Below are 12,160 nucleotides of genomic sequence, written 5' to 3' on the forward strand. Positions count from 1 at the left end.
AGGGCTCTCTTGTAGTCGTACTTTCGATTAAACTTCATCTTAAGCTCTAGGCGACGCTTTATGAATGCTTTAGGCCAGTTAGGGCCAACAGGGTCGCGGTGGCGGGCAGCCAGCAAAGAATCAGCTAGATCTTTGACAGCAGAAAGGCGCAGCGGAAATCCTCTTGCATCAAGATCAAGAATATTCTTGACAATCACCTCCTCTTCTGTTATAAGTAGTTTCATTGAGTTGGGCGAACAATCTTGTCGAGAAGGCTTTCCTGCGAGTCTTCGTCTTAGGGTACGTTCAGGCACGTTGTAGAGAGCTGCAGCGCGTGGAATGTTAATTGTCGCGTCGCATTTAATAGCCTAAATTGCAAGCTGTACTTGAGACTCTTTTGAAGACTTTTTTGAATGAATTTGTTGAGACATCGCGAGTAGTAGTGAAAGTTGATGGGGGCTTGGCATTTTCGGTCACTCGCTATTCTCGGCCACTCGCTATACTTTGACGTTACCGATTTTTGGCAACAGTATCTTTGCTTTCGCTCGACGCGGACAATGTGGCCGCCCCCATACATCCCCGAGATCCGTCCGCCCACATGTACCGACGCATCCATGAAGGTGACCCCGGTGGTCTAAACGCGTGTCCCGTTCCAAGTTTTATCTCGGGTTAAAGTAGTCCGTGACATTCTTGTCCTCTCAAATAACTTTTCGCTGTCACAATAGTATTCAGCCAGAGTCGTGTTGTTTCCTTCCAGACGCAGCCAAAGTCATCAGCTTGCCATGTAAGATCTGTCTAGACATTATATTGTTCAAGCGAATACGTGTGGTCTACTATAGTCGTTAGTCAAAGACACCGATGGCGCAGGGAAGAAGATGCGTGTTGGAGTTAGATAGTGGATCTTAACCCACATACCTAGATGGCTTCAGATACGACTCATGCTCATGCTCCATTGGAATATTGCGGGTTGGTGATGCCGAACTCACAGCCAGCCGAGGCGTTCGCGAGGTTCCCCGCAAATGGCGAGTCAGGCATCCCCCACATATTCCGAAGGCACAGAACGAGGGTCCAACCACCCCAGACATTCTTCCACATATTCCGCTGCCACTCACCTCCCTCGAAATGCCAGGAGAGATCGATGATACGGTGACCAGACCATCAAAGCTGGCTCGGGCGTCCTCTAATGCGGACGATGTGCCCGCCCTGCAATGTCAAGTGTGTCAGCGCACGTATGATCGGATTGACCACCTGAACCGACACTTGGACTCGCGTAGGTATCGGAGCGCCCACTTCAGGAGTTTGCTGACAGAGTTCAGATCGGAACCAAAGACCTTTCCGTTGCGGAGAGTGCCCTGCAGCTTTCAACCGTAGGTTAGTGTTTTTTCATCCGATCGGCACCACTGCAGTCATGCATGTCACGCGACGCACGTGTTCGGACAGCGAAGAGAACCGCACGGTACCCGATATGAATACTCGCTAATTCAGTTGATATTACAGAGACCTTCTACTTCGCCATCGATCAAATCATGTGAAGAACGCTGCAGAAGGGCAAGTAAGCGTCAACCGAGCCGTTGAAAGGGCCACCCGAGCGTGCAACGCCTGTGTGATATCCAAAGTAAAGTGTGACAACTACAGACCTTGCCAAAAGTGTTTGAAGAAGAATATAGAATGTACGACGCGGACATCTTCAGTCCAAAATGATTCTATTACCGTGTCCAGCCCACGCGCTGAGCAAATATCGGAGCAACTGGCCAGCCTTGAGGAGCCCCCTCCTGAGCTGATTTACCCAGTTGATGCTTTCATGGCAGCGGCCGCCGCTCACCAGGGGGTCTCGGATGTCTACCAAAGCGCAGTCTATCAACCAAATGCACTCTCCAACTTCTTTGAGCAAATCATGGTCACACAATTGGATTTTCTTGCAACCGAATACCTGCACCCACCCCCTGATCTTACTACATGGTTACCTGAGACGGATTGGTTCGGCGAGATCGATCTATTCGGGGCTGATTTTGTGCCAGCCATTGATGAGACGTTCAATACACCATCGACAGACGCCGGCCGCGCCGGCCCAGTGACTACGCCAGGCGGCACAATCCTCAACGAGGCTCGAGCAACCAATACTGGAGACGCAGTTAGACGACGCCACGCTGTTTTCAGGCAGTCGCCATGGTTCTGGGTACCAGAGCGTAACCAGAATGCCTTTAGTGAGCAAGAGGGCTTCACTCTTGACGAGCGACAAGTAGACCTTGCTCTTTCTCCACACCAACCACACGCGTCCAAGGTCATCATCCCCGGCCACTTGTCGCAGCAAATTCGGGATCGCATTCTTCAACTTGTTCTAAAAACAGCCCCCAGTCAAGTATCCATATCTTCATTTCCATCAGCAGACTGCCTTGACAAGCTCGTCAAAGTCGGTATAGCCAAACGAATCGAAGGAGATGCATGGATACACCCGTATACGTTCGATGCAGACTCTGCGAGACCAGAGTTTATGACGGCACTTGTAGTAGCGGGTTGTATCTGCTTTGGTATACCGTCAGTAAACAAAACAGGTCTAGTTCTTCAGGAAATTGTGCGAGACTCTCTGAGAGAGCTTGCCGAGCGTGATAACAGTGTCATGCGGGATTTGCAGTATCTTCAGGCCTCCATGCTCTGGCTGAACATAGGGGCATTTTGTGGCTTTCGACGTAAGATGCAGCTGGCTGAAAGCTCTTTGCAGGTGCTCGTCACGTCGCTACGCCGTGCAGGAAGATTTGACGACGTCCGATATCCCACCATCACGCCTGAAACAAACGACGACTTTGATACGGTAGAGAAGAAATGGCGTCAATGGATCGAACTTGAAGCCTATAAGAGATTAGTCTATCACCTTTTCGAGCACGACATATATATGACAATGGTCAACTACCGGCAGCCGCTACTATCTTATGCAGAGCTAACACTACCCCTACCTGCATCAGAACCACTATGGCTCGCACCGTCAGCTGCAGTTTGGAAGGCACGCATAATGTCTGGGACGCTTCCCAGTTTTCGTCCCTCGATGCGTTCAATTCTCCAGGACGCAGACTCAATATCATGTCTGCATGCCGGCTTTGATCCACGCGTTGCAAGATCAGCGTATACCCATGGATTAGCGTCGCAAATTTGGGAACATCGCCAGCAAACTGTGCTCCTTCACGAGATGAGTGATCCTTCTTCCCAGCTATGGTCCAGATCTCGGCAAAAAAGATTGCAAGACTGTCTTCGCAACGTGGAAATGGGTTTGAATAGCTCCTCTGCATTGACATGCGTTCTTCAGCAGTTCTTGCAGATGTATCTACATGCTGACCTTGATACTATTACTCGGTTCGCTGGTCGGTGCGGCGAGGAAGCCGCACATCGTGCATACATCGCATTGCAACCATGGTGCAAATCTAGGGAAGCTCGCACAGCAATAGGTACGTACCAAATCTCTTTTTTATCATGGAAATGCCCGTTGACCGCATCACAGCCTATGCTGGCCAGGTCCTACATTCTGCACGCGCAATTCAACCTTATCAAAATCGCGGTCAAGACTCTTTCATCATATATCATTCGATTATGGTCATCTGGACTTATAGTATGATGACAAGCGACCAAGAACGCAAAACTGGTTTCAGCACACCCGTTCACCCGGCCGCTGTCACAACAACGGACGACACAGCAACATTCGTGTTCTTGGATGATGCGCGGTCTTCCAATCAGACTGCCGTGGATTCATTTATCGTGATGAACACCGGAACGCCATGTCTTAGAATGTCTGGTAAGGGCGAAGGAGGCGTCGAAAAAACAGATGTTTGCAATCTCAAATTTCCGTGGCAGGTTATGCAAGCAGGTGTGGCGCTTCTTGATGGAACGCATCCCGATGTAGACAGGGAAACCGGGCCACCATTGCTTCGTGCTCTTTGTGGGTTGATGGAGGAGCTGGGCGGGCTGCGGTCAGCTTGACTGTTTGCACTAGAAGGGACCAGAGATTTGTTACGATATGAAGAATACGCTGCTCATTAATAAGGCAGCCCAAATCAACTATCCTCAGTGATAAGAAAGGCTAGGCCCTTGTATCTCGGTGTTTTATGTCCTCGGATTTGGAATATGACGAGACGTATAGGCTGTAATATATCGTAATCCGGGGAAAACGAAAGAGGTGGGATGTGTGGAACAATGACGATATATATTCAACAATATGTAGCTGCTGCATTCGCTCATATCAATGGAAAGTAGCAAGAAGTGGATTAGTATAGCTCAGACATCAAGATAGTATCTGTAGGGAGTGTCATGTTATTGAGCTGACAATCTTCAGGAAGATCTCCTCAACCACTTTATAGATTAAGATAACGCCAGTTCAGACTCCGCAGCTTGCTGAACAGCTCTCGCTACAAGTTCTCCGCATTGTTTACACGACTTCCAACCTTTGTCTCCTCCATATAGGTGCCACGCCTGATTAGGACAAATTTCTTGAAGAACCAGGTCAGGCGCACATATGACATTAACAGCTTCAGACTGTGAAAGTCTACGTTCGGCCTCAGGACTTTTCGTCTCCTCAATTGGTACTGGTACACCCCCTTTCTTAGTTTTCTTCTTCTTTTTCTTTTTCTCGGTCCCTAGTCCCCAAGACGCCCAGGGATCCTCTTGAACCACTTCCTTCACCGCGACAGCCTCTGCTGCTATATCCAAGTAGGAATCTGCTGGATGGACATTGTCGAGTTTAACATCAAGTTCGGCCCTCTTCGGAAATTCCTGATCATGCTGTTCTACTTTAGGCGGGACTTCATGCTGGAGGCAGACCGCACCAGGCTGTGCTTCCTCAGGCGGGGGAAAGGCTTCAGCGGACGTGATCGCTGACTCGAGTACACCTTGCTCGTGGTGCTTCTGCGCAGTGAGATTTTCTTCGCACGAAATAGCTGTATTGTATCCGTTATGGGTACTCGTGAAAACTTGGAATCTCTTTATGTACTCTTCCAACTCCTCGTCCTCCTTTCTTATCCCCTTTAGCACAGCAATCTGCAACTGCATCATGATCTTCAGCAAAAATCCCATGAGTCCAGCTTTGTCTAGGTGAGCGCGAAACTCATCAGACTCGAATGCAGCAACGTCTGTGTCAAACGTAGCGATTATTTTCCTGACCAAGATGTCATGGACCGGGCTGTCGGATGAGCCTTCCGAGCGGAGTTTAGTAAAGATCGGTTCGATCGATCGCATGATCTGGAGAATGTCCATTTTGTCGCAGAGACATTTCACATGGTGCATTGCAAGTTCCGCAAGGTTGGAAATGCTGTAGTTTCTAGCCACGATGTAAACTTGCAGGGCGTGTTCAAGCTCATCTGACGTGTTGGGCGTTTCGTATTGATTGGTGTACAGGTAATGAACGAGCGTATGCCCAGTCCTCACGTCGACATCAGTAAGCAATATCGGGCCTTCTCCAGTGGATATTAGAGACCCATGAGGCAGAAAGTGACTTGGGACGTAGTAAACCGTGCGTTCTTCGCCGATGTGGAGTTCGGCAGGAGCTTGAGTGTAAGGCCTGAAATGATTAGATCGAGGACTTGAATCTGTTGCCGATTTTTTCTTACGAAAATAGCCTTGGGATCTTTCTGTTCTTCTTCTTCTCCTTCTTGATATGATTTCCAAACACGAATGTCATTGTGACTTTGTAATTGAAGTGAATAGCTATTCACACAACTTTGCGAGAACTTTTACATTGAACAATTTCAAGAGGTGGGCCATCAATACCTGTCATATATGAACGATACTTGCGGCGCAGTTCAAAGATAAGCTCCAATGATAGCTCCACACGTTTTCGAACTGCAGCAGGTGATGGCTGGGTCCAGATGTTCAGATCGCATGAAAGGCGGGGTCGCAACACCAGCGAATCTGCACTGTAGCCGTTCCCAGCTTTACACTATGAACTTCTTTAGACGTATTTTCTATTTATCCAAATTGAGGGACACTGTGCGGGATCAGTAGTCAAGCAAAGTCTCCTGTCTTACACGTTTGCAGCATTCTAAACCGTGTTTTCATAAATAAAAAACCCAAATGACAGCACTGTAGTGGAAGCGAAGGTATAGCCCTTTCCGCGGAGGCTGCGAACGAAACATAAGCTTGCAAGGCTGGGCTCGTGGCTGATTGCAGTGAAATGCGCCAACAAGATGCAGCAGCCATCCTGTGCGCATTCTGGGGTGGTATCTCATTGAACGGCTCAACTGCCCTTCTTTACAATGGATATTACTTCTCATGTAAAACTAACTTACGGTCATCTACTGTAAATGTGCCTGTTGAGAATACGTACTGGCGGCCCCGGTGTTGCACACAACATTTCACGTGAACTCCAGCCTGCAATCCTTGATGCTTCGAGGCAGCTGTAGAGACGTTATGTATTGGCGCCTGCGGTTGCTAATGACTCGAGATATCAACACACTATTCATGTCGACAATAACGTACAATGAATTGAACGAAGAAGTTCAGGGTGCGCATCAGGAATGCACAGTATGAACAAATGGGAAATGGTTTTGGTGAAGTCATCGCTCAGTCTGGTGCCGCCCCAATGCCAGCCGCGGGCCAGAGCACCCAGTGACGCTAAACAACGCAACTTCAGCCTCCCGCCTCCCGCCATCATCACAACACTGACAGCTGGCTAGCAACAATTCCCGGAGCTACAGGGAACGCGCTATCGCTGGTCCTTTCAGGTAAAATCATGAGGTGTCCCTGAAATAGTATACTCGCATGGCAATTTCTTCACTTGTCGCCATATTCTGAACTGACCGCATCGCGCGCGTCGCGCTAACAGGAAAGCTATCGAATTTTTACTATAGAGTCATGAGGCCCAGCTGTTGATTAATCAGTTCAAAATAGAGCATACGCGCATGACATGGTGAAATTACAGGAGTTCATAAATAGGCTGCGCGCAGATGGTATCGGTGGCGTGCCTCGCTCAAAGGACACCTCTACATGCAGTCCGACAGAACCGGCCAAAGACATGGGTTGAAGCTTAATAAGAGGCCTAGATTGATGGCTGGTTCAATCAGCTCGCATTCACAAAATACTAGATGTCTTACCAGATATCATGGCCTGTTTTTCAAGTTGGAGTCTAGCGCAGGCCTTTTTATCCGCTCCCGTGCTGACTGCCGTGCCATTGCTTACAGATCGCGTTTGGAATGCGTTATTGGTTACTAGTGACGGCACATTTCCCTGTTCTAGATCATGTACCTGTCGATTACTGTACGCACGACATAAGGATATTTGTTTCTGTACGTCCTCTACAATTTGGCGTTTCTCGTTAACATCATAACATGAGAGCTAACAGAAAATCACTCATCCTGCTCGCGTGGGCAGCTGCATTTGCTACTTGCGTAAGCGGGTCGTCAAAGAAGTATGAACCTGCAGATATCGTCCGATCCATCATCCAGCGCGCTACAGCCGGTACGAATCCAATGGATCCAAATGCTCTTACAAGGCTTCTAATAATCGCCACCCAGACTCGATCAACCTCAACGCCATCCCAGGCTTGAACACACCTTCTACGCTGGAAGATATCGCTTCTACATACACTGATGCAAAGCTCTCTGCGCATAGTGTATCCAATGTCACTGGACTTATCGACGTTCACGGTGGGTTCATATATTCACTTCTGCATCTTGCGTCTAACAGAAACCACAGCGCATTGCGTACCAGACTGGTATCGCATGATTGTACCTAAAACTGGCGGGAACCCAACGCCGGCATGGAATGTGACTGGGCATCTCGACTTCATGAGCAGCCAAGGCATCTCTCGCGCAGTGCTGGCCTTTTCCTCGCCTGGTGCCAATGTCCATCAAGGAAATCAGGCTGCAACGATTGCGCTTGCGCGACTGATCAACGAGCAGTCTGCAGCGTTTGTGCGGGCCTACCCGGACAGATTCGCATTCTACGCCGTTGTCCCGCTACCGTACACTGCAAATGCAATCGCCGAGGCTACTTATGCGCTCGATACATTAGGGGCTGCTGGTATCGCGCTCTATTCAAACTTTGAGGGGCGTTATCTCGGCGACCCTGCCTTCAAGCCCTTCTTCGAGGCAATGAACGCGCGCGGTGGCAACCAAATCATCTACGTGCATCCCACAACACCCTACATACGCGTAAACGGCTCACTGGTCGAGGCCAATCCAACCATATACCCAACTGGAAACATTGAATTCTACTTCGAGACAGCACGCATGCTGGAGGATCTTGCCATCACGCAAACAACCCTCAACTTCACCAACATCAACTACATCATTCCGCATGTTGGAGGTGCATTTCCCTCGATCTCCGATCGACTCTTGAAGTCCTTCCCCGCAATTTATGACCAGACCATGGCTGTGCTGCAGACACGTTTCTTTTGGGATTCTGCCGGACCTACGTACTTCCATCAGATTGGAGGGCTTCTGGCTTATGGTATTCCTACGACCAGTCTCTTCTTTGGAACTGATTTCCCGTATGCGCCCATCTTCACGTATGGCCCATCGCTGCTGGGTATCCAGACATCGCCCTTTGTAAATGATGCTGAGAAGCCTGGAATATTCTCTCAAAATGCGCGACGCCTCTTTGGTAACCGCATTCCCCTGTAGAGAGTTTGGTGTCAAGATGTAAACCCCTAACTTACCTATTTCAGGTCACTCATCATATATCTTATCTATCCTGCCCATGGGAAATCTTAAGTAGGAACGAGAAATGCAATACATCACATCACATCATATCCCCTAGATAATTCGTCTCGGCCGGACGGTAATGACGTGATATCTTGTTCCACGCTGGTTTCCTTGACCACTCGTTGTCAGGAGGAGACGGATTCTTTTCCCCATTACTTATTACAAATATTGATATTTTATATTAAAGATAATTAAATCGGAACTACTCCGTCATCGCCTTTGGCCTGCCTCGAACGATAAAAGAGTTGTCTCCAACACTCCAGATAGTCTTATGACACAATCGAGTAAATCGCCACCTCTCCCCGTCCCATTTCAACTCTCCCGAGAGCCGATTTCCGGCAAGAAACACATCCTTCTCCCAAGTTGAAATCTTGTCGTGGGGAGTGCCATGAGGTAAATGTTGAGCCAGAATATTTGCCGTACAAGTAGCGGTTTTAGTGCCGTCCTCTAAGATTGTTATGTGAGATCGAATGCTGGTGGCCATATGCGTGGTAAGCACAGGCGCTGGGCCCGTCATCTGCCAATGCAGCATCTCTTTAAGTCCGCGAAGGACCCCATAGTCCTTTTCCAGAAATGTCAGACCGCTAACATCCCATTCTGCATCCGGAAAGACACAGCTCTCAAACATTGCACCATCTTCAGCGTCGACCGATTCAGTAATGCGATGGACATCGTCTGCAATGCCCTCGTGTTCAGTAAGGTGGGTTGCGGGCTTGGTTATGCCTGAGTAGGTGGGTAGTAGAGGAGCCATTTCTTCAGGTCAAATGGGTTGACAGATATCGGGTTTTTGTTCTTTTTGCTTTTGAAAGATCTTTTGTGTGAAGAATAAGGTGGATGATGTGCTTGATCATTTTCAAGTGACAATGGTGTCTTATATCTAGTCGGCCATCTGTACAATTGAACTAGAGACTTCGGAGATAGATTCGGACATCGGTGCTGGCCATGCATCGACCGATGTCAGACGATTCTGGGGCAGGGAATAAATTCCCTCATTGTATCAATAACAGACTCATGACCTTAACAAAAGCAGCAGTCTTTACTGCCTATCACTATACTACACTTCTTTATTGACTAGCTCTATAGAAACGTTAAAGCTATACAGTATTACTATTTCCTTCTAGCCTACTATTCTACTAATATTTAATCGAAATTGTAACGGGCTGAACGCCCTTTAGATAGCTCCTGGATGGAATCTCGGTCAAGCAGCAGACGCCAGGTCTTACTCTGCAACCCGGCATCTGTGCGAGGCCTGAGCGGCGCCCAGACGACGCGCTCAGACACTCGGTGCAACCTTTCTCCGACAAGTAAATAAACACCACGCAAGTAGACTCTATAGCTCTCTATTGAATACAACCTCTTGTATACCTTGTAATTGCTCCCTAGAGCGCAGCCCCTTATATTTTGTATTCGATCCCAATTAGACATAAGCCTTAGGCGGACTATCTTCTAACTAAGTTTTAGAGCGTGTTGTTAGTGTGAGCTAGTAACATAGAGTTAGTGCTGCAATAGGTACGAAAGGCCTTTAGTGCAGCGAGAAGGTAGACCGTCGCAAGATAGTACACCTAGGGCAGAGCTTCGCAGGAAGTTCAGCCGTGAGAGACAGTAGGCGATTTAGTCGCCCAGGACCTGTCTAGGAAGTCCTACCGTGTCTTAGAAAGCCGAGCCGTAGGCGCAACGTCGCGTGATAAACTACCTAAAGGCCACTCGGGCCTAGCGTACAGTTAGCTAGAAGCGGACGTTGTAGTAAGAAGTCCTGTCGATCCTCTATCGGACGGGGTGCAGGCCGTGCGATTACTCTCAATTAGAGACGAGATCCCACAAGCGAGACGGCAAGACGCGAGTCTTCCTAGGGACGCGACACGACAGCAGCCAAACGCTGTTCAGAACCAGCTAGAAGAGAAGTACGGCCGAAGGTAAGCCCTACTAGTCCTCACCAACGAGGAGTAGGCCGCAGTCAAGGACTGCGCGAGCGGATCGAAGAGCGACTGGAAGCCCTGCATGTTAGCAGGCAAAGAACGAGACGTCCAAAACGAATTAGGCAATGGAGATTAACGTTCCAAACTTGAATGTGGAAGAGCTGGCGGCGTACGCTGCTGCCAAGAACCAGGCAGGAGTATCAGATGAAGAGATCCTGCGCGAAATTACACAAATGCTTAGAGAGGACGGATGGAAGGAGGTAGCAATTAGGCCAACGATTAAAGCGGTCGCCAAACGATCGGCCGTCGTGGGAGGAAAGGGCTCACCAAGGCAAGGAGGCTCGCCGAAGGCCAACCAGGATGCCATGGCCCAGATGATGGAGCTGATGAATCGGTTAACAGCCCAGAACCAGGTGCTAACGGAACGGCTCGTGGCACTCGAGCGTAACCAAGCTGAGGGGCGTTCAGAGTCGTCCTATAGAGCCTTCACGCCTCCCCCAGCAGCAGCCGCAATCGCCGAGCCAGCTGCGCGCAGGAACAAGTTCCCGCACCCAGAACTATTTGATGGAGATCGAACGAAGTACGTAGCGTTTAAATACAAGACTTAAGCTAAGCTCTAGCACGAGTACAAAGGAACTTCAAGCCTCGCTCAGATCGAGTACGTGGTTAGTAGGTGTACGGGCAAGGCAGCGGATGTACTTCTACCCTAGGCAATACAGAACCAGAGTAAACGCCACATTGAAGACCTCTGGAGCTTTATGGACCAGCAGTTTGACGACCCACACTAGAAGTCCAAAGCACTTAATCGCCTTTCAACTCTCAAACAAGGCAAGCTCTCAGTAAGAGACTATCACATGGAGTTTAACCGTCTTGAGATTTAGTTAGGCGAGCAGTTCGGCGAAGCAGCTAAGAAGAGTATGTTCTTAAAGGGCCTTCACAATAAGCTGCAGGAGGCTCTTGCTACGATTGATGAGAATCTATCGTACGAGCAGCTAGTCAATAAGGCAGTAAGAACGTCCGACAACCTCTACTAGGTAGGTCTCGTTAAACTGCGCGCAACGAGCTCCTGGGTGGTAGATCGCCCTACTACGACAACCGCTCAACACGAAGCTAGTCCGGACGTTATAGACTAGGAGCCTTCGAAGGTTAATCAGGCGCGAGAAGCTAGAGGCAAGCCACGACGACCTCCGCCCGACTGCTATCGCTGCGGAGAGCTAGGTCATATCGCGAAATACTGTCAAAACGCCACCCAGGTCAAGAAGGCAAGGCCCGCGCCAAGCAACGTTGGACATAAGCCGCAGGAGGAAGTCGATCAGGTGCCGAGTAGCGACTCGGAAAAAGAGTAGCTCTGGGCCAGAGTCTCGGCCCAGAGCCTCTGAAGATGGATCGGCAGATACGTAGCGAATGGAATCAGTTTTAGCAGAAGCATATGCGTCCCCCACCAATCACTGTAGATCTTATCGTGAACAACGTAGCAAACGCTGTCGCGCTTATAGACTGCGGATGCCTATGCTATGCACTAATTAGCAAGAGATTCGCTTACCGCCACCGTCTAGAGCGCTTTTAGATCCCCTCTTAGATAAT

At 49.1% G+C, this 12,160-nt stretch overlaps 5 protein-coding genes across 5 annotated transcripts; 3 read left to right on the top strand and 2 right to left on the bottom strand.

The window, feature by feature from the left end:
- Positions 1–1,780: 1,780 nt before the first annotated feature.
- On the top strand, positions 1,781–3,945 carry SETTUDRAFT_158575 (uncharacterized protein; the record flags this gene model as incomplete). The annotated part of the gene is made up of 2 exons (XM_008023566.1): positions 1,781–3,416; positions 3,470–3,945. The coding sequence occupies 2 exons, from the start codon at positions 1,781–1,783 to the stop codon at positions 3,943–3,945; spliced, it is 2,112 nt and encodes a 703-aa protein (XP_008021757.1).
- A 378-nt stretch (positions 3,946–4,323) lies between these two features.
- On the bottom strand, positions 4,324–5,638 carry SETTUDRAFT_36597 (uncharacterized protein; the record flags this gene model as incomplete). Its single annotated transcript, XM_008023131.1, has 2 exons — positions 4,324–5,518; positions 5,568–5,638. 2 exons carry the CDS (start codon positions 5,636–5,638, stop codon positions 4,324–4,326), a joined length of 1,266 nt encoding a protein of 421 aa, XP_008021322.1.
- Positions 5,639–7,283: 1,645 nt separating this feature from the next.
- On the top strand, positions 7,284–8,603 carry SETTUDRAFT_182530 (uncharacterized protein; the record flags this gene model as incomplete). Its single annotated transcript, XM_008023567.1, has 3 exons — positions 7,284–7,413; positions 7,470–7,601; positions 7,651–8,603. 3 exons carry the CDS (start codon positions 7,284–7,286, stop codon positions 8,577–8,579), a joined length of 1,191 nt encoding a protein of 396 aa, XP_008021758.1. The 3' UTR covers positions 8,580–8,603.
- Positions 8,604–8,862: 259 nt separating this feature from the next.
- Positions 8,863–9,411, bottom strand: SETTUDRAFT_36599 (uncharacterized protein; the record flags this gene model as incomplete). Its single annotated transcript, XM_008023132.1, has 1 exon — positions 8,863–9,411. The coding sequence occupies one exon, from the start codon at positions 9,409–9,411 to the stop codon at positions 8,863–8,865; it is 549 nt and encodes a 182-aa protein (XP_008021323.1).
- Positions 9,412–10,701: 1,290 nt separating this feature from the next.
- Positions 10,702–11,364, top strand: SETTUDRAFT_25206 (uncharacterized protein; the record flags this gene model as incomplete). The annotated part of the gene is made up of 3 exons (XM_008023055.1): positions 10,702–11,156; positions 11,210–11,234; positions 11,287–11,364. 3 exons carry the CDS (start codon positions 10,702–10,704, stop codon positions 11,362–11,364), a joined length of 558 nt encoding a protein of 185 aa, XP_008021246.1.
- Positions 11,365–12,160: the final 796 nt, after the last annotated feature.

The sequence above is a fragment of the Exserohilum turcica genome, assembly GCF_000359705.1.
Source record: "Exserohilum turcica Et28A unplaced genomic scaffold SETTUscaffold_10, whole genome shotgun sequence".
Classification (NCBI taxonomy): domain Eukaryota; kingdom Fungi; phylum Ascomycota; class Dothideomycetes; order Pleosporales; family Pleosporaceae; genus Exserohilum; species Exserohilum turcicum.